Source organism: Triticum urartu, chromosome 6 (assembly GCF_003073215.2).
Source record: "Triticum urartu cultivar G1812 chromosome 6, Tu2.1, whole genome shotgun sequence".
Classification (NCBI taxonomy): Eukaryota; Viridiplantae; Streptophyta; class Magnoliopsida; order Poales; family Poaceae; genus Triticum; species Triticum urartu.
Window position 1 is genome coordinate 412,518,763 of NC_053027.1, and position 27,492 is coordinate 412,546,254.

Below are 27,492 nucleotides of genomic sequence, written 5' to 3' on the forward strand. Positions count from 1 at the left end.
GGGGACTGCTCCATCCAACCCGGCCGCGCCTCAACCCGGCCTGGGGGCTGCCGAACCCGGCTCAGGGGTCGCCGACCCAGAGCCAGAAATAGTGGCCGTCTTCGCCGTGGTGACGGTGCCATCCTGGACCCTACCCATCTCGGAGTTCCTGGAGAACGGGGTCCTCCCCATGGACGAGACAGAAGCTCGGCAAGTGCAGCGTCGAGCGTCCGCCTACAACATCATCAACAACGAGCTCGTCTAGCGCAGCTCCACCGGCGTGTTCCAACGCTGCATCGAGCAGGACAAGGGTATTGAGATCCTCCTCGACATACACCAGGGCGAGTGTGGGCACCACACCGCCTCGCGGTCCCTAGTGGCCAAGGCCTTCCACCATGGTTTCGACTAGCCCACGGCCCTCGAAGATGCAGAGTCACTCATCAACAAGTGCGAGGGATGCCAGCGCTTCAGCAAGCATAGCCACCAGCCGACGTCAGCACTCCGGACCATCCTAATCGCCTGGACCTTCGCGGTCTGGGGACTCGACATGGTGGGGCCCTTCAAGACCGCCCGAGGCAGCATGATGCATTTGCTTTTGGCGGTGGACAAGTTCACCAAATGGATCGAAGCAAGGCCAATCAAGAAGCTGGAGGGCCCGATGGCCGTTCGGTTCATCAAGGACATCGCGGTGCACTATGGCATGCCGAAGAACATCATCACGGACAACAGCACCAACTTCGCCAAGGGCGCGCTCGCGCAGTACTGCTCCTTCTCCGGCATCCGCCTCGACCTGGCTTCCGTTGCACATCCGCAGTCCAACGGCTAAGTTGAGCGGGCCAACGGCCTCATCCTATCCGGCATCAAGCCACGGCTCGCCGAGCCACTCGTCCGTTCCCCCGGCAGCTGGCTCGACGAGTTGCCGGCCGTCCTCTGGAGTCTCCACACCATGCCAAACCGGTCAATCGGGTTCACCCCGTTCTTCCTCGTCTACGGAGCAGAAGCCGTTATTCCGACCGACGTCGAGTTCGACTCATCGTGTGTCACGATGTACATGGAAGCCGAAGCCAAAGAAGCTTGCGAAGACAGCGTCGACCTGCTCGAAGAAGCATGCCTCCTAGCGCTCAGTCGCTCGGCCATCTACCAGCAAGGCCTGAGGCACTACCACAGCAAGAAAATCAAGCCCCTCGCCTTTCATGAGGGAGACCTCGTCCTTCGCCTCGTCCAGCAGCAGGTCGGCCAGCACAAGCTGTCCTCCCCATGGGAGGGTCCCTTCATCATCAGCAAGGCCGTGTGTGATCGCGACGCGTACTACCTCATCGACGCCCCAAGTCAAACAAGCGCAAGAGGGACACCGCCGGCGAAGAAACAACCCGGCCATGAAATGCGGACCTCCTCCGCCTGTTTTACAGTTAGCCATATGCACGTATGTATCACTGCCTTTTGTAACCATCTGGAAACTATGGGACCCCCGAACAACGCTCGGGGCTGCCCTTTTTCGTGACCAAGCTATTGTGTCCCCTACATTTCATGCATTACTTTCCTTGTAAGCCAACCCGACCGCCGGATCGACTCGCTTGACCCGGGGGCTCGGGGGCTGGCCGACTTGGCCACCCGCCGCTTCCCTTAGCAACTCCTGACGCGTCGGACCGCCGCGGACTCTCACTTCGCCCTAAGCCGCAGAACCGGCTTCGGCTGTTGGCTGACAAGCACATGAGACCAGAGCACCGGCGCGCCGCGAGCACTAAGTCAAGAACCGCCGGGTCATCCAACCCGGCCCCGCCACTTTAAAAGTCGACGCACGACCGGCTGCTCGCCAACCCGGCCCCGCCGAATTGCCGCCAGTCGGCCCAGTGGGTGTTTCGCTTACGCTCAATGTTCTGAAAGGCTAAATATCGCGTGTTCCTCCCAAAGGCCGAACCCCTTGTCACGAACCGGAGCCTCGGCCGTCAGACTCGCGGGGGGGGGGGGGGGGGGAACCCAAAGGAGGAGAAGTCGCGAGAAAAAAGTTTCACAGACAAAGAGCAAGAGCGCTGCCATCCATGAGTTTTTTCGCATACTACCGGGTCGCTTGACCCGGCCCCCACCACTCCAAGCCGCCAAGCGACCGGCCGCCCTTGCCGGGTTGCCGCCGGCCGGCCTAGTAGGTGTTTTCGCTCGCGCTCAACGTTACGAAAGCCTAAGTACTACACGCTCCCCTCAAAAGGCTGAACCCTTTGTCACGGACCGGAGCCTCGGCCGTCAGACTCGTGGGGGAGAAGCCTAAGAGGGAAAAATGCAGGAAAACGGCTCGAAAAAATGAAAAAGCAAAGGCACAAACATTCACAAGGCTCATACATCATAAATTAAGAAACAGGCCCAAGGCCAGAGTTCATTACTCCCAAGTCAACCCCCAGTGGGTGGGTGGACCTGCTACCTAACAGAAATTTTTACAAAGTTAAAATCAGGCATCTCCGCCGCCGGATCGCACAGCCCTCGAATCCGCCGAGGTGCCGGCATCGTCCTCTCCGGCGTCCGCATCGCGATAGATGCCCGTCTCCTCAGAGTTGCCCTCCAGGTCATCCAGAAGAAGGCCGTAGTCCTCAGCGGGCACGACTCCGCCATCCTCCGCCCGCTCCGGCTGGAACTCGTCGTGGAAGGTGAACCCGGCGATGTAGCTGGCCCAGGCGGCGATCCGTCTAGCCTCCGCCTGCAGCTGGCTCTCCGAGCCGGCCAACTGGCCCATCAACACGTCCACGCCAGGTCCGAGTGCCAGGACAGCGCGAACCGAAGTGCCATCTCAACACCAGCTCGGGTGGTAGAAACCCGCCACTCATGAAGACGGTCCGGGCCCGCCACCAACCACCTCGCCAGCCGCGTGAAGCTGCTCGACGTGACGGCGCCCGGCCAGAGGGTCGCCGTCATTGCCGCACCGGCCTTAGAAAGCCACCCCATCTGCTCACCCAGGACTGGCGGACGGGCCTCGGCGGCGGCCACGATCTCCGAGAAGGTCCAGACCACCTACGGGTCAGTCCTGGAGCCGACGACTCCTTCCGGGTCACGCTGAAAGCGGACCGCCTCCTCCGCCAGCTGACGCGTCTCCGGGAAGGTCCCTGTCGAAGAGAAAAGCAAGTCAAAAGAAAGCCACTAAGGAAGAAAAGCCGCAGTACCAACCCGGTAATGACAAAATCGAAGGAAAGCACTTACTGGAGAAGGACTCTTCCAGGTGCTGCGCTTTGAGCAACGTACCGCGCCGCTCTCGGGCGATGGTGCGGTCATGCTCCTGGAGCGCCTTCTCCAGCTCAGCGACCTTGGCAAGGACCGCCTTAAGCTCGGCGTCCTTGTCCTCGGCCGCCTTCCCGGCCTCCTCGCGACGCCGGGCCTCCGCCTGCCGAGTCTCCTCTGCCGCGGCCACCAGCGCCTTCAGGCGCTCCACCTCGGCCTGGAGCTGCCCCTTGTCATCGGCCAGCTGGCCAACGTTGCTGGTCCGCCTCCGCAAGGGCCTGCTGTGCCTCCATGACCTTGGCGGCCTCCGCTTTGAGGCGCTCCACATCGGCCTCGAGGCGGCCCTTGTTGCCCTCCAACCGCTCCTACAACCGGCTGGCTCCGTCAAGCGCCCGCCGGGCTCCTGTCACCTCCGCCCTCGTCCACTCCACCTCGGCTCCAAGCCGACCAGCGTCAGCAACGAGCCGGTCATAGTGGAAGCCGACCCAGACTAGCCGCATCCTCCAAGACAGCACCTCGGCTACAGAAAAGAATCTCAGAAACGAAGTACTACTTAAGATTTGACCCAACTGCTATGCAGTTGTCCCGAATATCGGGGGCTACACCCAATGGGTGCGCTAGCGCGCCCCTACTAGAAAAGAGCGTGCAAAACAAGTACCTGTCGCGGCGCGGAGCTCCTCCTCCTTGGCGGCAAGCCGCTCCTTGAGACGACGGTGCGTCTCATGGAGCTGGTTGAAGACGCTAACCCGGTAGGCGTCCAATTGCTGCAAAAAGAAGTGATAAATACAAGACATCAAGATACGATTCGACCCAACTGTTGCACAGTTGGCCCGAATCTTGGGGGCTACACCCAATGGGTGCGCTGGCGCGCCCCCACGAAGTAAAGGCAATAAAAGGAAAAGAAGAACGCAAAAGGAACTTACAAGCACGACGCGCTCCAGCTCCTACGTCGCCTCGACCTCGGCCTGGGCGAAGGCCTGGATCCGGTCCGCCCGCCCTCGCAGGCGCCGAGTCACGGTGTTCATCGCCTCCTCCTCCTGGGTCGGGGCCCCGAAGACGACCTCGCCGGTCCCGCTCCGCGTCGGCTGTGACTCGGTAGCCCGGCGGCCCCCGGGCTTGAGCACCAGGGCATGTTCCGATGTCGGCTCCGTGGGCCAACTGGCCCGCAGCTCCACCACCAGCGGTGTCTCGCTCGCCGGCGCCATCTGCGACGCCTCCCCCAAGACGGTGCCTCCACCGCCTCCGTCGGCTCCCGCCAGCTCGACCATGTCGGTCCGTGGCGGGACGCCGTCCCCAACGACCAGGACCTCCCAGTCAAGGTCCATTACGTCAACGCGGCCACCGTAGCCGCGCTTCCCCTCCGACGACGACACAAAGGCCGTGTCAACCGCCACCGTTCCCGCCGACATCTCCGTCCACACCGGTTCCTCGCCGGCTCCCGCCCACGCCATCGCCATGCTAACCCAGGCCTGGGTCCCCGCCGCCTCTAGCTCCGCCTCGGCCCGTTACCGGTCCCGCCAGGCCACGCCTTCGGCGTCGGACGGGTCCATACCAAGGTCCGGATCCGCCCGCACCTCCTCCTCCTCGTCCCGGTCGACGGTGCCAGACCGGCTCCTCTGGAACGCGGCGCCCTCGGCAGACGCCGCGTCCGCCGCCGCCACTGCCAGCGAGATCGGCGACCTAAAACGCAAGATGAAGTAAATACAAGACAAGCAAAGCTGCTCAATGACTCGGTCTGAGCTAGAAGAAAAGCTTACCCCGGCACCACCAGGACGGCGGGTCTCGCCGCCCTCTCCTGCGGCGCGGCGCGCCTCCTCTTGGCGGCCGGCTTCGCCACCCCGACAGGGGCTCACGGCACAACGTTGTCCTTCCCATGCGGCCGCCTCGCCGCCGACGCTCCCCGAGGCAACCCGGCCCCAACCACGCCGCCACCTCCTCCACTCGGCGCTGCTGCATCAACGGCTCATGTCGGCACCTCGACCCGGCAACCCGGTGATTCAAAAAGAAAACACAAGAACGCTCAAGGCTTACCAGCTTGGCGCCCCGCGCCCGCGTCGGATGCCGCCTCCTCCTCTCCGCCGTGGGCCTCGGGCTCCTCCAAGGCAGCGCGCACCACCTGCGCCCGGGCCCAGTCATAAGGATGCCGGATGGCATTCAGAAGCACTTCTCGCGTTGCGTCGGGACGAACAAGAAGATAAGCGCCAGCAAAGAATGGAGACCAAGGACTCACCGCGGGTGCCGGGTTCACGCAACTATACGGGGCCTTCCCGAACTCCCAGTCTGTGACACCCCAAGACCGACACTCAGTTGCCCTTCCTTTTATTTTAGTTGATGATGTGTGTTTTTTTATGTTTGTTGCATTATCATATTTATTTTTGCATATTTCATTCATGTATGTCTTGCCATGATCATGTCGAATGCCTTTGTCATATTTTGCATTGTATCATGATCTTCTTGCTTGTTGTTGCATGTGCATTTTATTTGTGTATGTCTTGGTGTGATCTCTTTCTCTTCTTCTCCATTGCTTTTGGCATCTTCACCCCTTCAAGTTAGTCCATCTCCAAGAAAACCCCATCTCCTTCTTCCTTTCTTCTAAATTCTAGCCATTTACTCGAGTGACATTTTTCCTGCCTCAAATAATGTTCACTCTTTCCCTGTAAATCCAACACGTTTCATTTAACCTTTCTGTCAAGTTTCAGCTCTTTTGAAGATGATTTTGTTCGGTTCAAAAATGACTCAAGTTTGAAGTTAATTCAAACTTGGTTTATTTTTCTACCTCTAAAAATGGCCAAAGCAATTTATTCAAATAGTGCATATCTCCAGGAGCTCATTTTAATTCTCATCCTTGCTTCTACCTTCTCCATGCTCTCTGTGCTTTTCTGTATCTTTTTCCTGTCTGAAGGAATTCAGAAAAAGAGAGCAGCAGCTCAGTGCGGCAGAGAGCAGGCCCAGCAGCGCGCAGCCCAGCAAACCCACAACCTTCTAAGGCCCAGCCGGTGCCCTCCCCACTGGGCCGGCCTCCAGGCCCACCTAACCTAACCCTAGCACTCCTGGCCCGATCCCTCTTCCTTCGTTCCTCTCCCCTCGCGCCGCCAGGGGCCTCGATCCCATCTCTCCCTCGCAGCCACTCCCTTCCCTCGATCCTATCTCTCTCGTACGCCGCGCCATGCTCTCTCGTCTTCCCCTCGCGCCGCCAGGAGGCAGAGCGCCTGCCTCGCTCGATCCCTTCTCCCACATCACTCACAAGGGAAGCGCTTGATCCTCCTCCTCTCGCTCGTCTCCCTTCCCCTCCTTCCACCTAGCGACCTCACCGCCCGAGCTCCACCTCCTCGTCCCCATGCCCGCAATAGCAGAGCAGGAGCACCGGCGCCCACCTTCCTCCGCCTCGCCTGCGTCCTCGGCTACCCTGTTCCCGCGTGCTCCGTGGCGCCCTCCAGCGCCGTCGCGCACGTCGTCCACCCCCGCTCCGGTCGTTTTCGCTGGGGCATCACCAGGAAGGCGGGCCCTGTGCGCCATGGCTGCCTCCCTCCTTTGCACCTGTGCCACCCTGCCCTCCTCGACGCTCCTGTTCGTCCAGCGCCGCACCGCCTTGCCTTCTCCCATGAGCGCCACTCTTGCAGCTCCTCTATCGGTTTCTCACTCATCATTCCCTGCTTCGACAGGCCTAGCCTCGGCTCCGTTCGAACCCCTGCATCTCTTCTTTGCTAAGGATCTGAGCTCCATCCTGACCGGTGCCCCTCGTGCTTCTCTGTTTTTGTCGGTTGTCCCGAGAAGTACCCTGTTGAACGACGCCAAATCCCAAACCTAGATCATGTTACACCATCACAGGATTTTGCCAAGTGCCCGAACTATCCAGTACCCCTTCTACCATCTACGAAATTGTCAAGACCGAACCTGAAGGACCAAGGATACGCCAAGTACTAGTTCTACGAGGACCGCCAAGTTCGTCCTCCCCCGTCTCCGAAATCGCCAGGTACCACGATGATACGAGAACAACTACCGTCGACCTCGAAGACCTTGGATTCACCAAGTTCCCACGACGACAAGTGTGACCCTTCGGATGCGCCAAGTTCGTCTACATAAAAACGCCTCATGTCGGCAAGACCCGCAAGTCGGACCCCGAATGATTGAAGTCTCGTGGACCGTGTACAACTACCGTCGCCCCGAAGACGTTGGAGTCATCAAGTACCTCTCCGAACGAACGTGAACGACTACTGTCGCAAGAACAAGACAGCCAAATACCCCCCCCCTCGGATCAGCAAGTTCGACTACCGCCGCCTCCGGAAACCTCGGATGCGTCAAGTACCTCTTTAAAAATGAACGGTTACCACTACCGTCGAAGACCGATAGAACCACTACTTCGACTACCGTCGCAGAACGACTACTTCCTCTACTTCCCTCGTCGAACCCGAACCGTCCCGAACGCATGCTTCAAAGGTATAACCGCCGAGAACGACGCCCGTGAACGAATGAATGCATCTTGTATGAGATGCTCGTGCTTGCTCCGTGCTCGAATTGTCGGTGCACGTTGCCCCTCTTTTGCCTTGTCACCATCATTGACTCATGGGACACCCGGTATCCGGGAGTGCCCCACCATCTTTTGCACGCATCCGCACACTTCTCCTTTGCATCGGTATCTCAATCGAGTTACCGGAACCGGAATGTTGTCGTGGCACCATTTCCGTTGTCGTTGCCGTCGCACCCCTTTCGTTTCCGCCACGATGAAAAATGCCTCATATCTTATCATGCCAACTTTTTCATAAATATTGCATAAAACTTGCTCATGTCATCCACATCATGATAACAACAATTAAAATGTTTAAAATTGTTGTTGCATTAAATTACTAAGGCATATGGGGATTTACCGGAATCGTTATTTGTTATATCCGGCCCCATTTAAATTGTTTTAGATGGTGTAGTTTTGTTATGCCTCACCTCTTGCCATGTTTAACAATATTTAATATTGTTGGGTACATAACCGAGAGAGAACTAAATAAGTCATGTGGTGTTTCGTCAATATGCAACTCGTTGCATATTGAGCTCCACTTAATTTGTAGGATTGCTTGTGCACTTTGCCATGCCATGCCTCATTAAACCGGACATGGATCATACTTGATTGTGCATCATGCCTTGGTTATGTGTTGGTTGTTTACTATGTTGTGTGCTTCTTTTCGGTGTTGCTTCTTCGGGTTGGTTCCGATAATGTTGCGTTTGTGAGGATCCGTTGGACTACGTCCGTTTGCCTTCTTCATGGACTCGTTCTTCTTCCTTGCGGGATTTCAGGCAAGATGACCATACCCTCGAAATCACTTCTATATTTGCTTGCTAGTTGCTCGCTCTTTTGCTATGCCTATGCCGCGATACCTACCACTTGCTTATCATGTCTCCCATATTGTTGAGCCAAGCCTCTAACCCACCTTGTCCTAGCAAACCGTTGCTTGGCTATGTTACCACTTTGCTCAGCCCTTCTTATAGCGTGTTAGTTGCAGGTGAAGATTGGAGTTTGTTCCTTGTTGGAACATGGATATTTTGTTGGGATATCACAATATCTCTTATTTAATTAATGCATCTATATACTTGGTAAAGGGTGGAAGGCTCGGCCTTATGCCTAGTGCTTTGTTCCACTCTTGCCGCCCTAGTTTCCGTCATATCAGTGTTATGTTCCCGGATTTTGCGTTCCTTACACGGTTGGGTTATAATGGGAACCCCTTGACAGTTCGCTTTGAATAAAACTCCTCCAGCAAGGCCCAACCTTGGTTTTACCATTTGCACTAACAACCTAGCCTTTTCCCTTGGGTTTCGCGGATTCAAGGGTCATCTTTATTTTAACCCCCCCCCCCCCCCCCGGGGCCAGTGCTTCTCTAAGTGTTGGTCCGAACCGAGTAGACTGCGGGGCCACCTCGGGGCAACTTGAGGGTTGGTTTTACTCGTAGGATGTCTCATCTGAGTGTGCCCTGAGAACGAGATATGTGCAGCTCCTATCGGGATTTGTCAGCACATTCGGGCGGCTTTGCTGGACTTGTTTTACCATTGTCGAGGATGTCTTGTAACCGGGATGCCGAGTCTGATCGGATTGTCTTGGGAGAAGGAATATCCTTTGTTGACCGTGAGAGCTTGTGATGGGCTAAGTTGGGACTCCCCTGCAGGGTTTTGAACTTTTGAAAGTCGTGCCCGCGGTTATGGGAAGATTTGAATTTGTTAATGTCCGGTTGTAGAGAACCTGAAACTTATCTTAATTAAAATGCATCAACCGCGTGTGTAACCGTGATGGTCTCTTCTCGGCGGAGTCCAGGAAGTGAACATGGTGTTGGAGTTATGTTTGACGTAGGTTGTTCTAGGATCACTTCTTGATCATAGTTTTTCGACCGCGCTTTGCCTTCTCTTCTCGCTCTCTTTTGCGTATGTTAGCCACCATATATGCTAGTCGCTTGCTGCAGCTCCACCTCATACCTTTTACCGTACCTATAAGCTTAAATAGTCTTGATCGCGAGGGTGTGAGATTGCTGAGTCCCCGTGACTCACAGATTCCTTCCAAAACCAGTTTGCAGGTGCCGATGAAACCGTGCAGGTGACGCAACCGAGCTCAAGGAGGAGCTCGATGAAGATCGTGTTCGTTATGTTGTTCCGTTTCCAGTTGGTGTAGTGGAGCCCAGTTGGGACGATCGGGAATCTGTGTAGCATTTGGGGTAGTCTTCTTTTATTTTGGTTCCGTAGTCGGACCTTGATTGTATATGGATGTTGAAATGTTATATTCATGTATTGTGTGAAGTGGCGATTGTAAGCCAACTATGTATCTCTTTGCCTTATGTATTACATGGGTTGTGTGAAGATTACCTCACTTGCGACATTGCTTTCAATGGCGGTTATGCCTCTAAGTCGTGCTTCGACACGTGGGAGATATAGCCGCATCGAGGGCGTAACACAGTCGCCTTAGAGATTGGCCTTGGAGATGTCGTTGACCCGGCACGCGACCAGGTCCGCGCCCAGCCGCGTGTTCGCCATGCGGTTGGGATCCTGGAGGCCGGTCATCTCCCCGATGAGATGGCTGCGCTGCTGCAGCGGTGACACCCGGCGAACGATGAAGGTAGTGATGAGGTCGGTGCCGGTGAGCCCCTCTCGCTCCTTCATCACCGATACCCGTCGCACAGGTTGAGCACCTCCTGCGACAGGCGTTTGGGGTAGTACCCCCAGTTCTACTTCTCCTTCGGCGACAAGTTGACGAAGGGAGGCAGGTTGATGTGGTCCTCGCCAAGGTTGCGGACGTAGAAGAAAGAGTTCTGCCATTTCTTGGTAGAATCCTCCAGTGGCATCTTCGGGAAGTCAGGGCCCGACCGTTTTGAGATGACGGCAGCCCCACACTCCGACATCTCCCCGGCCCTCGGCCCCTGTTGCTTCAAGGAGAAGAAGCGTACCCAGCGGTCGATCGAAGGTTCGACCCCCAGGTACCCCTCGCAGAGGGTTATGAAGCCGGACATCTGCACAATGGCGTCGGCGCCCAGATGATGAGGCTGGAGCCCGAAGAATTCCAGGAAGTCGCGGAAGAAGCCGCTCGCAGGAAGCCCGAACCCGCGCTCGAAGTGCGGGAAGAAGACGACCCGCTCCATGCCCTCGGGCCGCGGCTCCCACTCGCCCCGCGGCAGGCGCGCGGCGACCTCCGTCTCCGATGGCAGGCGCGCGGCGACCTCCGTCTCCGATGGCAGGCGCCTGGTGGCGCGGAGCTGGGCGATGTCCTCAAGGGTGACGGTCGAACCCATCCACGAGCCCGACGGCAGCGCCATCGACGAAGAAGCAAGAGAAGAAGAAGAAGGCGACTGCAAGGCCCTGCTCGAGGCAGCGGGTGTCGCAGCGCGTGACGTTCGCAAGCAGCAGAAGAAGGAAGGCGAAGGCAGGAGGTCACGGGTGCGAATGGTTTCCACCGCCCCCTCCTCGCCCCAATTTATAAGCCACGGTTCAAAACGTGGGGAAGTGGGATCGTTTGCGCTCGCCTCCCCCACTTCCCCGCAATAACTGCGCACGTACACATGCAATAACTGCCTCGATAATGGCAACCAACTCGCAGGTGCCACAATAAATCCGTGCGCGTGGGCCGTGGGCGCGCGGCCCCGGGCCACTGTGCGTCGCCCTGTCCTATCGCGCGCGTGGCTTGTCAGGCCCCTCCGGCTCCCGGATGCCACGTGGCACCCGCGCGAGGCCCGAAAGATTGCCTCCAAGATTCGGCGGACTCTTCGGTTTCCCGCCATTATCAAGATGATGCGATCCGGCTTCCGGAAGCCGGCACACAGTGGGTGTTGTCGGACCCGGCGGCCTCAAGATTCACCTCCATCAAGGGGGAAATTGTGAAGGCCCTTCCACCCGGAGACAGCGGACCTTCACATCTTCGGGGAATACTGTCGGGGGGATGGACCCCGGGCAGGAAACGGAACCCGGATCCTTTGAAAAAACAATGAGGCCGACATCGCCCCTCAAGACGGCTCACGCTCGGCCACGTCGCTCAACCAGGCCAAGCCCTCTCAACCCGGCCTAATCCGTGAGACTTCTCCAACAAGCTAGCCCAGGGCGGCCGAGCCCGGTGCACCAAGACTTACCCAACAAGCCAACACCCCTTGGTGTGTACTCCAACCCGGCCAAGGGTCAGTGGCCGTCCCATCCCAGCCGTACGATGGGACGAGTCGCCACCAACTGATGACCGAAGCCACAGTGTCCTGCCCATGCCTTTGGTCAGCCGGACGAGGCAACAGTGCCCCCCACCTACCCGCTGTCCAGGCTCGGCATGGCGACAGTGCACCCGTCGTCACCCATGACGCCAGCAAGCGGCGACCTGACGGAGCGCCACTGTAGCCGACTCGACTCGGCCACGCCCTGACGATCGACAAGACGGCCAACAGTGCCACCGTACCCGGCGGGCCCCGCGCCCGGGGAACCCGGCGAGACCTGGTACCCGGCGGGTCCCAGCATCGGGTCCCCAGACGCTGACAACCCGGCCCCGCGGCCCTGTAACATTACCATTGTACCCCTGGGGGTTGACCTATAAAACCCCCCAGGAGGCCTCCATGCACGGGGGTGAAGAACGCAGTAGTAGAACACCCACATACAGGGAGAGAGCAGCCCAAGCCTCGGCCTGCCTTTCTTCCTCCCCGATACAGCTCAAGGAGCAACTCTGTACTGTAACACATAAACCACACTCGACGGGACTAGGGGCGTTATCTCTCCGGAGAGCCCCGAACCTGGGTATGTCTTGTGTCCCGTGCTCGCTCATGCTGACCTCGCCTCTGGAGCCCACCAGTGCCCTCGAGCCTCCTCCTCTCTTTAGCCATCCCATGGCATCTGTCGTGCGCCCACCACGACACTCTCCCCTCTCGTTGCTATGGATCCCTAGATAAATCTTGCGTGATCATAGGAATTTTTTTGAAATACTGTGTTCCCCAACAATATACTACTACGCTTTGAACCAAAAGCCTATAAAAGGCATCACATTGGGAAATGGTTGTAGTACCCTAAGTTGTAAAATCTTGTTATTAGGATTTTGTGGCCATGGTGTGATATAATGCATATCATTTGATGTCATCTTAGCATGATTAAAACCCCTCTAAATTAAGACTTTGTAGAAATGCTCGAATATAATGGATGATCAATGCACTGTTGATCTCATGATCTACTAGGGTTCATGGAAGATAGCATAGAGAAAGGTGGTCCCTGAAGGGATCCCATCGGCAATGATGGCGACACAATAGTTTCACCCAAGTTCTAGCCAGCGGATGGGTACTAGCCCTAGTTATTGCCTCTAGTGTGTATTAAACAAAGGGAGGATTGCAGTGGTGTAGATCCAATTTACGAGAGAGCTAATTTACATGTGTATGCCTCATGGAACAACATGACATTTGACATCTTTGATGGAGGGCGGTCAACCCTACATATACATTGACCAGTGTTGGTAGTTAGGTAGCGATCTTCGTGGAGATGTGATATAATTATGTGATCCCACGGTTACAGAAACGATATCTCTTGTAACGTGTTCGGGACTTAGCGCGCACATTATTATCCGTTTCAAGTGCCTACTCAGGCACGCCTGGGTGCAAGTCTGAGAGGTCCCTAAATACTCGTAGATAGACTTGATACGTGCACGTCCGTAGGGTATTCCCATCCAATTATATTACTATACTCACACACAAGTAGACCTACACACAAGCCCCCTCTAGTACCTGTAAGTAGGCTACAATGTTACTCAAAGAAGGTGGGTCCTTCCTCTAATATAGGGAGTTGTTGGACCCCCAAGTGCAAAGTTTATAAGTAAGTAAGAATTTTCCTCAAATGGAGTATGAGCGCTTGAACGACAGTCAATGATCAGCGCCTGCACACAACTACATTACTTGTTTGGTTCCAATGAAACCAGTGAGATTGTCAGTCCTACTAGCCTTACTAGTTATAAGGATTAATGTAACTTGTGGTTGGAAGTGATAATTGGAACGGAAAAATTAAACGGATCAGGTTGTAAACAAGAAATAAGTAGCGAGATCGAGGTGGACAACAATAAGAATGAATGGGCTAGGATCCATAAGTTTACTAGTGACATGTCTCCATAAAACATAACATGGCATGATGAAGAAGTTACAATTGTGTGTCGATTAAATTACAGTTTGTATAACTATGATCATACATGGTATAATTGCATATATGCATCATGTTTGTGCATCTATAGACCATAATCCAACTACATCTATAGCTAATACTCCACCCGAAGACCTCTATCCATCATGAAATTAAAGGTATTAAGTAAAACAAAGCATTACATTAAGCATGATGACATGTTGTAGATATTATTTACCTATCATTCATCAGCAGGACAACTGTTCAACTATATTTTATCCTTACTGGTAGCAATATAATACAAAGCCTTTCCACATTCTATCTGTACAGTAGATCACTTGCAAGATTGAACCCATCTAACATATACAACTCCCTCTTGGTGGAGATCATTCATATAAACATGCCCAATGCAAGACTTGTAGATCCGAGAGCATATATGTTTATAAATTATGGAGCAAAGAACTCTTATGAATCCATGAATAAAACATGTAAAAGTGATAATTGATGACATCGCAACAAACACACCACCAAAATTACATCATATGGATCATAATCATGTAAGATACCTCAGGCGATCATTGTATTTAAGAATATAGGAGTGACTAGGAAAATTGCCCGTGCGTTGCAACGGGAGAAGGAATTCATACACCTACCGAAAGAAAACAACGCATATCACCAATCGGGATCATCCCAATTTTCTGACATGAGAAATCAAAACGAAACTGCTCTGTAGACGACACTTCATACACGACATCCAGCCGACACTGTATCGAACGGTGGACCTGTCCTGCCGCTGGGCACTGCATGGTATGATCTTCTGCATCGTCTTCAAATTGTCTGGAAATCGTCGTGTGTATAGCAGGGCTCAAATCAAAATTCTCCGAGTGCACATATCTAGCAACGCAATTAAAGTAAGTTAACATCCCAACTCCTTGAGATCCCTGATAGTGGTGCAAATACTCCAAATCATAATCAAAAGATAACAAAAAGGATTTCATTTCCTATTACAATGATAAAAGTGCATAATATGGCCATCAAGAAAAAAGAAAAGTGCTTACACTGGAGATTATCAACAAAAAACACATTTATAACCCAAATATATATTTATATCAAAAAATTCAATGCACTCCCCTAGCCCAGTAACCGTGGCAAAAAACATTACTCTTTATTTGATTTATGACCCACATTGATTATTCCGAAAATAAAGAAAAACGCGCTTTCAGCCAAATCATCTTTGCAAATGCCAAAAAAATGTATGTTGTTAGGTTTGCGGTGATTTTTTATGACGCACACGACTAAGTATTTATTTTGAAAGGAAAAACTTGAAAAACATGCATGGTGCTTTAATTAAAACAAAAGAGAACTGCAACCCTATCAGCTTTTTTTTAGCATCGCAAACCTATCAGCTAGGTATCTTCTGAAAACAAAAAGGGCTCTTCCTAACATGATGAAGACAATAAAAACAATGTAATAAAGTATATTATATTATAATAATATAGCTTCATATTCTGAATAGTGCTGGAAAAGTGTTTTGGTTGAATATTCTATAAATCTGCATCTGTTGTACATAGTTCAAAAGTTGTTGCCTGTGAGAACTTAGTACATATATGCATTTTAGGGAAAGCCTTCATAGCGGTTTTTATTCATACGGCAAAACACTTTAAATCCTTTGTGATAACAGCCATATATGCAATTAACTATAATAGCGTGGACTAAAATCACCACCAATAACTGAATGAAAAACATCAAAGGGTACTTACCAAAACCATAAAGTGGTTCAATCTTTCTTCTGCAAAGTAGAACCTTATTATCGTTGCAACAACCAACAGTGCAGGCATGTGCATCGGTGAGGCCGGTGGGATCCGGTCGCTATTGGAGATGCTCTTATTGCAGTTAATGTTGCTACATGAATTTTTTAAAGAAGAATCAGTTTGGGTCCCACCAAAAGTCGAGAAAAGGACAAGATGCAGAAGAGGGATTTCGTTTTTGGATGATTTTCCGACTTCTCTTAGGGTTTGTGTCTTGCTTGAAGAGACGAGGCAGCACCGACTCTCTAAAGATGGAATAAAGTTCTCCCCGTCTAGCCCCCGTTTTCGATGGTGCTTCTAGCGCGTTGGAGGGCGCACGGAGGTTTGTCTTCGACGGATCTTGCGGGATTCGGTCGACGTTTGTTTTTGATGGATCCGGTCTTTGTTCGTGTTTTGCCGGGTTGGATCCTTTCGATCTACGCTTCTCTTCAACGGCGGTGGTTGCTATTCTGGTGCGCCGGTCCTATAGTGCATTAGCACGAGGACTTCCCGACTGTCTACTATAACAAGTTTCCCCGGGCTCCAATGAAGAAGGGGCGATGACGGTGGTGCGCCTTCGGCTCGCTCCGTGCTTGTAGTCATCGCTAGATGGTTGACCAATCTGGATATAATTATCATTATAGCTGCTATTCGTTTTACTGTTGTGATGATTGATAATGAATAGATTGAAAGTTTTTTTTTTAACAAAGACAGAAAGATCTAAGCACATGTATGAGTCAATCTGGGCCCTCAATCTACAACCACAAGAGGAGGAGGAAAGGGGGAAAACAACAGGAAAAGAAATGATCGCTGCCCCCGTCTCTGGCGACATCCCGACCGGAGCGCCGCCGTCGCCAGCTCCGGCGGCGGAGGACTCTCCGCCGTACGGCTCCGTGGTCCTAGGAGGCACCTTCGACCGCCTCCACGACGGCCACCGTCGCCTCCTCAAGGTGGCTGCTCCAGAACATAGAAATGAGCAGGATTGTTTCTCTTTTCTTTTTTGCCTTCCTTCCGATTAAATCTTGCTTCGTTGTGTTGTTTGGGTGTTGGGTGGTAGGCCTCGGCAGATTTGGCGAGGGATCGGATCGTGGTGGGCGTCTGCACGGGCCCCATGCTCGCCAAGAAGGAGGTGAGAAATCTCGCCTTTTCCCCCAAAAGGTGCTTTTTATTTCCACCCATGTTCATCAGTTCCTGGAGTCATGATGCTTCTTGGTCGTGTTCTTGTTCCCATACCTAGTACGCTGAGCTTATCGAACCCGTGGAGAAGCGCATCAAGGCCGTGGAGGATTACATCAAGGTTTGTCTGTCTTGCCTCCTTGTTTTCTGCGATTTCTGGTAGCAGAGACTTAATAATGATTGGGCGGATAGCTAGTGATGAGGTCGATTTGGTTGGTAACTAGATCGGCGTGTTGCTTTTGTTTGACGTTTGTGTGGTCCTGTATGCAACGAAGCTGTGGATGTGATTAGGTTGCTGAACTGGTGCAAGGTACCAGTAATTATTGGTTGTTTTGGTCTGAGGGGTGGAAATTCTGCAGTCATGTTGAGAATTTAGTTTCTGGCAGACAAGTATTTGCTTTTGTGCATCTTGATGCTTTCAGTGAGAATTTAGAATTTCAGTAGTGAGTGACTTTGAAATGAAGTTTGTGGCATTTGAGGACTGACTTATTACTATCTGTGCATGCTGTTCTACTCCCTCCGTTCCATATTAGTTGTCGCTCAAACGGATGTATCTAGCACTGAAATACGTCTAGATAGATACATCTGTTTCAGCGACAAGTAATATGGAACGGAGGGAGTACTTGTGAATGTTCTTTTGTTTTTACGCTTGATAGAGAATCTCCTTGTACCAAAGAGCTCTTCCTTGTTGACTTTTTTTGTTTCTTTAGCATTGCAATGCTACATTTGTAAAGAGTTTCTGGAGATGAAATTAGCCTGTACTCCGATTTCAGGTACAGGCGACTTTTTATCGTTGGGAACAAATGCTTATGGACTCTGAACTTTTAAGTGCTTGTCAGTTCTGTATTGAATCGTTAGCTATGTGTGGGGTACCAGAAGGAGCTACCAAAAAGAAAAAAAATGCCCATGTGTTTGTTGTTTGTCTAGTGACCATTACAACATATTGCAAAAGCTCATGACTGGTCTGTTGTAAATCGCAGTCTATTCAACCAGAACTGATAGTACAAGTGGAGCCTATTGAGGATCCATATGGCCCATCCATTATTGATGATAAGCTGGATGCCATTATTGTCAGGTATGTACATTTGCATTATAGCTTTTCTGGCATTTAGCTATTGATAAATATGCCATTTTGTTCTTTCATGCATGCGATCTTACCAAAAGCTAAAAGTCATCCTTCCACTAATTTCAACTCTGTACTATAAGCATCTGAAATATATTGATGTTGAACTTGCATATTACAGTTCCATTTTGGACTTGAAAGTATGATGTTCCAATATGGGCCATCCTAATCATGCATGTCCTTGTTTACTTTAAGCTTTGCTTGCTGTGCCTCATTGATGTGAAAATGTTATTTATATTTAGCAAGGAGACACTAAGTGGTGGACTTGCTGTAAATCAGAAAAGAGAAGGGAAAGAACTGCCATTATTGAAGGTGTGCTCATGTATTCTATATTTCCTATGAAGTTGCAACTTGCAAGTGTATGGAGCACATAGCCGAACTGATGAGCTTCATTGCAGGTTGAGGTTGTTGATCTTTTATCTGGAGATACCGAGGGAGAAAAAATGAGTTCATCTGCTTTAAGGAAGCTTGAGGCTGCACAAGCTCAACAACAGAAAGCAACCATAGCTAATCAGAAAGGTGTTTAGAGAGGAAACATACTGGAATCTTGAGCTGCATACATAAATTTGAAGTGGTCCGCTGAAGCTTGTTATCAACAAAAAGTAATTAGAAATGGCATTTTGCCTTCCTATTTGAATGAGAATGGTCTTCAAACGTCGACCTATGGCCCTGTAACACTATATTGCTCTACTCTGAAGGGTATAAACTTACAAAGTCAATGTTGGTAAGCTAGGCTAACCAAATGTACACATATTTTGTCCTGGCATTGCCATCTAGTTGTAAAGTCACCTTGAGGTCGTTTGGAATAATGGTAACCAACTAAATGAATCCGGTGCCTCTTCTGTGATGTGTACATCATATAAGTCATGCAATATAACTGTAGCATTTGCTCCATTCCGATCAACTGTTGTTCTTGGGTCTCTTGGCAGAAACCAGGTACGCACGATTTACTTTGGTTGATTACGAGTTAACAAGAGTAATTGTCCTCATGAGTCATTGCAGTTAAGAGGTACCCACTTATAATTTAGGGCCATTAAATTATTTCTAGGGAAAGGACCAGTAATTATCTGATGCAAATTGTAACAATGCCTTTGTATGCTGTTTTTGTTGTAGTATAAATTTATGCAATAAAAAATGCTGGTAAGACTTGCAAAACAGAAGATTAATTGCTTATATAGAATATATCCAGCAAATAAGGTGTAATATTTGAATAGCAAGTTCAAGATATGAAGTGGCAAATCCACAACCATAAATTTACAACCCCCATGTCCACATCAGTAGAAGCAGAACAGACAAAAACCATCAAAATTCTGAAGGAATAGAAACGTCAAAGCCTTTTGCTGCAGCACACAAGTTCTCACACACAACACACACAAATCTTGCACACATGTCTGCTGGTAGTTCTCATGTTTCTATGGCCTGAAGTTATCCCGGACTTAGAAATGAGTTGACAAAGGCCAAGAACTTGTCTCCATGGCCACCTCACAACTCACAGGAGCACTGGTACTTGACCTCTATTTATTTTCCTTACAAGTATATGGAAGAACTCGCAAAGATTTGTGTAGGAGTTACATAGTTATTTCCCCTTTTGCTGGGTTTTTGTTTATTATATCCACAGCATTTTCTTGCCCCTAGGAACTAACCCATTCACAATTTGATCTAACATTGCATACAGAGATCAAGAAATGGCTTGTTCATCCACATATAGAGTTCCCAGTGGGTTAGGATTCTTGGGGCCTTCCAAGATTGGTCGGAATCCTTTGAAAAACAAAGGTGGTGTCCGGTCAGGAGCAAAGTATGTGGTACCAACGTGTGCAGTCTCCTCTGCTAGGCCAGCGTCACAGCCTAGGTTCATACAGCACAAGAAGGAGGCCTTCTGGTTCTACAGGTTTCTTTCCGTAGTATATGATCATGTTATAAACCCAGGGCATTGGACTGAGGACATGAGGGATGATGCATTGGAACCTGCTGAACTATACGACAATGAGTTTAAGGTTGTTGATGTTGGCGGTGGAACTGGGTTCACTACATTGGGGATTGTCAAGCATGTGGACAACGACAATGTGACTCTGCTGGACCAGTCACCACACCAGATTGAGAAAGCTCGGCAGAAGGAGGCACTGAAGGGGGTGACCATCATGGAGGGTGATGCTGAGGACCTCCCCTTTCCGACTGACACATTTGACCGCTATGTCTCTGCTGGAAGGTGATGCTCTTATCAATTGTATGGATATCTTATCTTATAGTACCTCTTTGTATATACTGATCTTATGCCAGCTTGAGTAGGCTAGTATTTTCTTGACCTTCATCCTTTCCTGCTGCTACTTACTACTATTAATGTCAATACCTTGTTATTTCCTGTCTTAATATATCTAGATTTGTATACCAATCCGGTTTTAGTTGACAAAATCCATCTGACCGCAGTATAAACATTATAAACACAATGGTTCAGTTGCCTGCCAGGATATATTGGTACTGGTGCAATTTGAAGCAAATGATAATGCTCTTGTTTCCAGCTGTCCATGATTCAAGAATTGTTATTGAAGTCCTGATACTCTGCTGGAAGAAATGATCTAACTATCTTCAGATCTGTAGACATGTACAGATACCTTTGGTTAATCCTTTCCTATATGTTAAGCTGCTGCTTGAACATTGAAAGGAGTGTATATTTGCGACCTGGCTTAGATTTTATTATTGTGAGTCGAATGCCATATCTCTTATGCCTCCGTTTCATCAGCCATGCTTATAGATGGTGTTATTCTCCAGCATTGAGTATTGGCCTGACCCGCAGCGAGGAATCAAGGAAGCTTACAGGGTCGTGAAGCCTGGCGGGCTTGCCTGTTTGATTGGTCCAGTTCACCCAACATTCTGGCTATCTCGCTTCTTCGCCGACATGTGGATGCTCTTCCCCACAGAAGAAGAGTACATAGAGTGGTTCACCAAGGCAGGGTTCGAGGATGTCAAGCTCAAAAGGATCGGGCCCAAGTGGTACCGTGGTGTTCGTCGGCATGGCTTGATCATGGGATGCTCCGTGACAGGCGTGAAGAGAGCTTCTGGCGACTCCCCTTTGCAGGTACATTCCATGCATCCGTAGCTGCCAGACTTTGTTTTCTCCATCTCAATGTTCCAAGTGTGTTGATATCACTTATCATTGGTATGTTGTTGCTGCAGCTTGGTCCCAAGGCTGAGGATGTTGAGGAACAGGTGAATCTTCTCGCCTTCCTCTTCCGCTTCGCCATCGGGACGATATGCGCGTCGTACTACGTGCTAGTGCCTATCTACATGTGGATCAAGGATCAGGTTGTTCCCAAAGGCCAGCCGATTTAAGCAATGGTAGTGAAGATCCAATTTTGGCTTCTGTATGTTAGCGACCTGTAGTGCTTGCAGTTCCCTACTCATGTATGTTTGTGCTTTTCTTTCCGTCAAAATCTTGTTTATGCAAAGGGACTTTGTTCACTAGCAGAATTGTAGAGGCTAGGGATGTAATATTCCCATTTATCGGATGAAATGCAAAGGAGCTTGATGAAGCGTCAAAATGCATCCTCTAACATGGTGAAAATTGCCATCGAAATAAATAAGAGCTCTGAGACCAAATTTTGAACTGAAAATTCGGTGGCGAACTTGTTAGGTTCAAATTCGGTAAGTCTCCTTGTTGTCTTTCATATATCCTGTATTCCTGTATTCCATACCTACATATGCCCACATTACCAAGACCACACACTGGAAGAGGAAACAGGCATGAAGTCGTTACATCAGACCGCGAGTCAAGAAGAGATCATATGCTCTGAACATGTCATGCAGAAAGCCATGAAGTCGCTACATCAGACCCAACAGACATTACAAAAGAAAAGTAGAGCAGCTATATGATTCAACATGTATGATATCATGGAGAGAATATTACTGCAAGTAATTGTTTGATATCAGACAACGTGAACAATGCATGCTATATATGTACCACCAAAAATCTGTCTTTGCAGTTACATGTATGCAACATGAAGAGTAGCTCCCAGCAAAAAAAGATAACATGAAGAGTCGCAAACTTAACTCACAGAAAACAGGACACATTTTCAGAACATAATGAAAAAAAACAACTACACAGAACAGATCACCTCCAACGCCATAAGATTGAGGTGCTTCTTATGCCCCGAAACATCCGAGAAGTTTCTTGGGAGCCAGCCCGGTTGCACGGTACTTTGCTGCCATCTCCTCGGCCTTGAGAACTTCTTCACCACGCCGGGCCACTACCATTGCTCTCTTCTCTTCAGCTTCCCTGTGGGCGATTGCCTTTCTGTTCTTCATCTTCTCAGCGTATTCGGCCTTCTTCTTTTCCAACTCTTCCTGAACGCTCGTAAAATTCCAGAACATTAGCCGATCAGTGGACGCACATAAAATTCCTCTAGGAGAAGTGGCTACATAGCATATTGAATAGATAGACAATAACTTCTCAGCTAGTCAAGGTCACCAGAAGACATAAACGAGTTCTCTTTTTTTTTTCTAGAGAAAGAAATAGTGAATTTTTATATATGCACTGTTCATATTATGTGCCAAGGTGGAGCAGGTGGCCAAGGAGATGTTTACCCAGCATGGACAATGTTTTAGTCTTTCGGATCGGTCTTCCAAGACCTTAAGCTGTTTCCTTTTGTGTTTAAACTATGTCGTTACATGTTATGGCTGAACTTTATTGTTGGCCTGTAATGTTGTGTCTGTGGGATTCTACTTATGCATAGGCTGGGAGTAAACTCTTATGGTTGTATTGCCTTGATGTGGCAAGAGTCGATAGATTCTTTTTCTCGAAGAAAAGAAGAACTTCCTTGTTTGCATCCTACTCGAACATATCACTAAAGTGTGAAAATATGAAGTTCAATGGAAGTATTGTAAATGTACCGGTAAATATGCAGACCACTCATGGTTTGAAAAAAAAAGGCAGGTCATTCAAAATCCCCAGCAATAAAGAAAGGGAATAACGAACTTGGTAAGAATAAAATATACCAGAATCATAACTTGACAAACATGAAATTGGAATGGAGGACTTACTTCCTTCCTTTTGAGTTGAGCATCTATGGTTGCCTTCTTTGTGTTCTCCCATGAAAGAATGGACGATAGCTTCTTAGCAGCCCTGTTGTGACATAGACAGCAAGGGATTAAATTTATTGTTTTCAATTTATTTGGAGTTATGATTTGCAACTTATTTCCTCGATATATATAGGGTGTTGTGACGCAATGGGGGCAGTGAATAGCAAAGCTTCCAGTGACAACTTTCCGGTTTTAAGTCTGTGACAGAGTTTTCCAGGGCTGGCCAGTGAAACATTCAGATTACTGAACAGGGAGGGGTGCTAAAAAGGATGGATGCTTGATCCAGCTAACTGACAGTCCCAGTGCAGAATGAAGGGGTGACAATGGATCTATTGTTCAGAACTTACTTGTTCTCAGCCTTGGCCTTCTCGTTCTCCACCCATGCTTTGATCAAAGAGCTCATCTTCTCCGTCTCCACCTTTGCAAGAGCGACGTCTGAAAGCAGGTTATATTATGTATGCTGTCAGCTTAGTCGGCTGTATTCAGCAGAGACGAGAAGAAGGAACGGAGTTGAATCATCATTCAGTCACCTCTTTCATGTGCGCCCCTGTGGATGTTCTTCTCAGGGTGAGGTTTTTCGGCAGCTTCTGCACAAGAAACCGGAGCAAAGTGTCAGAAATCAGGTGCGGTGACTTGACTGACTGAACCTTGTGGAACAGATAGAAAACATGGCGAACAGGACAGGCAATAGTTGATGCTTCCACATATGAACCCTCTTCACAGTTGAGAATGGTTAGCATGTCTCAGAATAGATCCTTGGACAACAAGTAGAGTAGTATACTCACTGCTGTCGACGACGACGAGGGCCTTGGAGTCATCGGCCACGGCCGGTGGCTTGGCCCCCGGGGGAGGCGGGATGACCACCGGCACGTCCTTCTCTGCGGCCGCCTCCGGCGCCGCAGCAGCCGGCACCGCCTTCTTGGCTTCCTCCCCGGCCATCACGCACGCACGCGCACAGGTGCTTGTTGCGGTGAGAAACTTCCGCAGCTGCTTCACTGTCTGTCACGCTAGCGATACTCAACCGCGGCTTGACGCGGAGCAATATATAGAACGGGTTTAAGTGGCTCCGCTGCCGTTAGCCTGGCCTAGAGGAAAAGTTTTTTTTTCTATATTTTTTTGACAGGAGCCTGGAGGAAAGGTTGGCCAGCGGGGAGGTGGAAGGAGGAGGAAATAAATAATTAGTAGGCTATATATCCGGGAGCTTATTTAGTGGGGCTGCTTTTAGCAGGTGCGTGCGTGGGTGTTGACACACCCACGGGAAAATTCAATGAAATGACGCGCGCCTCGGCCTTGGTCTGCCAACGGAACGGAGGCCGTCCATCGGTGGTTTTCATGGCGCACACGCGCGGGCCGTGCCGTCCGGCCTCCGGGCGTCCGCCTCCTCCGACGCATCGGACATCGCGCGGCCGTTGTGCCCGAAGGCGGAAGGACCCGGGCGGGCAGGGACAGCGCAGCGTTGAATTGGCACGTTCGGGGAGTATAATTCTCACAGGTCCAAGTAGGTGGGAGCACAGTACGGTACAAACCGGACTATCGAATCCTAGGGATATATTCGCCGTCAAGCTGCGGACGCGGCTTAAAAACGATCGATCCACAGCTGGAAAACAACACAAGCAAGGGCTGTTGCCTTTGCCTTGTGTTGGTACAATACAATCGACGTCGATGCTAATGATCATTCCTAAGCCGCCTTCTTTTTCTCATCCCACTAATTGGGTCGTGCATCATGTCTCCACTTTAATTATCTTCGTCCCTACGTAAACAGACGGTTGTAAGCCACACTAAACTGCTACTACAGCGCGATCCTCCAATCTCTGGGCTGTATTTTGCGCATTAAAGCCCACCACGAGCCCACCTGTTTTCGTGTCTCCGGTCTCACCAGCTCGTCTCTTTCCCGTCCCGCGTCGTGCCGGACCAGCCTGTATCGACATTTTCAGACTTTCAGTTCAGGCAGCCGCTGGTCTCTTCTTTTTCCAAGAAGAAACCTTTCCAGCACCGTGATATTCAGAATGCAAACGCAAATACCGTCGCCATGCAAAAATACAAGGAAACAATGGCGCTAGTGGAGTGCGTTTCAAGGCATTTTGGCGTACCTACTCGACTACTATATCTCATTTTTTGATAAAGACGCAGTCTTCACATCAGTTGTGATGTGGAAACCATCTGGCTGCTCGCTCATGTAGTGACATGAGCTGTCGCCGGCGCTTTGATTATTGCTTCCTGCCTGCTTTGTTGGATCGCCAGTAGGTCTATTCGCAAAAAAAAAAGGATCGCCAGTAGGTCTGGAAAGCAAGTAAGATTTGGTGGCCTGCCAACTTGGACGAACCCCGCTAGACAGAGAGAGAGAGGAAAAAAAAACTAACACAGGACCAAAATATGGCTAGACAAAGAGAAAAAAACCAAAGCGAACAAAACAACTACTGTAACTTTTGCTTTGTGGAATACTACAACAACAACCATCAGACACCAATCATCTCACTACGACAAAGTTACTCCAAAACCAAGCTAGCTTGTACATGGGAGAAAGTTCGCAAACAGACCGCTGGAGGCGGGATGCGAAGGGAGTCACAAAGAAGAACAAGGGACCATGAATAGAAGCCGAAAAGACTGCAGGTTTCATTGTTGCTTGAAAACTTTGAAACATTTTCTACATTTTCTAGTTCCGAGTCAACTGAGAAATAGTTTAGTTAACCTTAGTCGACTGAGAAGTAGTTAAATCTCAGCCAGGGAGTTAAGCGTTGTTTTTTCTGCTAATATTAGCTCCGGCTGCATCATTTGTGGATGTTTTTTTCCTGAGAAATATTCGTTGTTCGTTTGAGTGGCCAGATTGTTCGTGTCTTCGTGGGTTGTTGTTTTATTTGTCTTGTTGGGCTTTACTTGCGATTCTTTTGGCCCATAGGTTGTGTTGTTTTATTTGTCTTGTTGGCTTTTCTTGCGATTCTTTTGGCCCATAGGTTGTTGCAGAAGTTCAAAATAGTAATATTTGTTGCAGTTTTTTGTGTTCAATTGATTGGGTGAGACTGAAGCACTAGAAAAAGCGGTGATCTGCAATGGGCTCGGTGGGTTCAACAGTGACCATCGACTAAGGGCCGTCAATTGGTGCTTGCGGCGACTTGTGGTTTGTTTTCACTGTAAATGCTGAGATTTCTGAGATGTTGTTGATCCCCTTTGCTGACTTTGCTTTGTGAAATTTGCCCCGTACCACTCGGTCTAGCTGTTTTCTTGATTGGACTGTTTCCTAATCTGTAGCTATGTGGTGAACAACATTACCATTTGTTACAAAAAAACGTGCATATCATATGGTAAAATGGGCTAGGGTTTGCCGGTCCAAAAGAATAGGTGGGCTGGGGATCAAGGACCTCCACAAGCAGAACATTAGTCTGCTAACTAAATGGTGGTGGAAGCTTGAAACTAACGATGGGTTGTGGCAGCAAATTATTCGTGCCAGATATTTCAAAACAAAACTGTGGCTAATATTCGTAGTCGTTTTTCGGATTCCTCTTGCTGGAAAGCGATTATGAAAGTTAAGGAGACTTATATGGCAGGAAGGGCTGTCAAGATTAATAGTGGTAACTTGGCTAGGGTTTGGCATGACCCATGGTTAGATGTTGCCCCCTTGTGTGAAAAATTCCCTATCTTGTTCAGCATATGTCAGGATTAGGATGGGACTATTGCTGATTTTGTGGCAAAAAATTACAAGATGGGCTTCAGGCGCAGGCTGTTTGGGGAGGTTAATGATCAGTGGGAGTGGGTGGTATCTGTGGCAAAAAAATATGCTTTAAACACTATCCCTGATACTGTGTTTTGGAGTCTCAGTAAGAACAAAAGATTTACCACTAAATCTGTGTATGAATGGTTGGAGAGGGATTTAGCTGGTCCTAACTACAAGTGGATCTGGAAAGCTAGTATCCCATTGAAAATCAAAATATTTCTGTGGCAGCTATTTCAAAATGCTATGCTTACTCGGGATAATTTGCGGAAGAGGAATTGGCCCGGGAATCCTGTTTGCTTTTTCTGCACTAACATAGAAACTGCAAACCATCTATTCTTTACATGTTCTGTTGCTCGAATGGTCTGGGGAACCCCGGGTATCACGGCTGGAGCATCCTGTTGCCCACGGTCTCTATGGCAAAGCTGGGCGTGGTTATATAAATTCTTCCCAGGTGGAAAAAAGTTCTACATGATGATTATTGTTGCTTTGTGTTGGGGGATCTGGTGTCTTCGAAATAAAGTCACTTTCGATAAATATAATGTTCGTTCTCCACTGGAGGCTGTTTTCAATGCATGCTCTTTTATGTTGTATTGGACAGGACTGCTGAAAGAAGAAGATACGTCGAAGTTTCAGGCGGGCGTGAAGAGGTTGGCGTATGCGGCAGCAGCTCTGGCGGACAGGTCTCACTCGCGAGGTGTGATGCTTTTGAAGGATGGAGATGGGATCCAGATCGGCTAACCTGCTCGTTTTCCAGTCCACTGGGGTTTGATGCCCGGCCTGGAGTGATCTGTGTTTTTGGAGGATTATCTCTTTATGCCCTGAGTAGGCTATGTAACCTCTCAGGTTTCGCACTATGTCTT

At 49.8% G+C, this 27,492-nt stretch overlaps 3 protein-coding genes across 3 annotated transcripts; 2 read left to right on the forward strand and 1 right to left on the reverse strand.

Moving 5' to 3' along the window:
* Nucleotides 1–16,264: 16,264 nt before the first annotated feature.
* Nucleotides 16,265–18,744, forward strand: LOC125513850 (phosphopantetheine adenylyltransferase 1-like). Its single transcript, XM_048679057.1, has 6 exons — nt 16,265–16,501; nt 16,609–16,680; nt 16,789–16,848; nt 17,708–17,802; nt 18,093–18,162; nt 18,249–18,744. The coding sequence occupies exons 1-6, from the start codon at nt 16,280–16,282 to the stop codon at nt 18,375–18,377; spliced, it is 648 nt and encodes a 215-aa protein (XP_048535014.1). The 5' UTR covers nt 16,265–16,279; the 3' UTR covers nt 18,378–18,744.
* Nucleotides 18,745–19,508: 764 nt separating this feature from the next.
* On the forward strand, nt 19,509–21,386 carry LOC125513849 (2-methyl-6-phytyl-1,4-hydroquinone methyltransferase 1, chloroplastic; the record flags this gene model as incomplete). Its single annotated transcript, XM_048679056.1, has 3 exons — nt 19,509–20,056; nt 20,617–20,923; nt 21,022–21,386. Coding segments are annotated over 3 exons (1,011 nt in total), but the record flags the coding sequence as incomplete, so codon positions are not given.
* Nucleotides 21,387–21,770: 384 nt separating this feature from the next.
* LOC125513848 (remorin-like) lies at nt 21,771–23,945 on the reverse strand. The gene is made up of 5 exons (XM_048679055.1): nt 23,709–23,945; nt 23,454–23,510; nt 23,271–23,358; nt 22,885–22,966; nt 21,771–22,188 (listed from the first exon to the last, which is right to left on the reverse strand). Exons 1-5 carry the CDS (start codon nt 23,860–23,862, stop codon nt 21,988–21,990), a joined length of 582 nt encoding a protein of 193 aa, XP_048535012.1. The 5' UTR covers nt 23,863–23,945; the 3' UTR covers nt 21,771–21,987.
* Between the last annotated feature and the right edge of the window lie 3,547 nt (nt 23,946–27,492).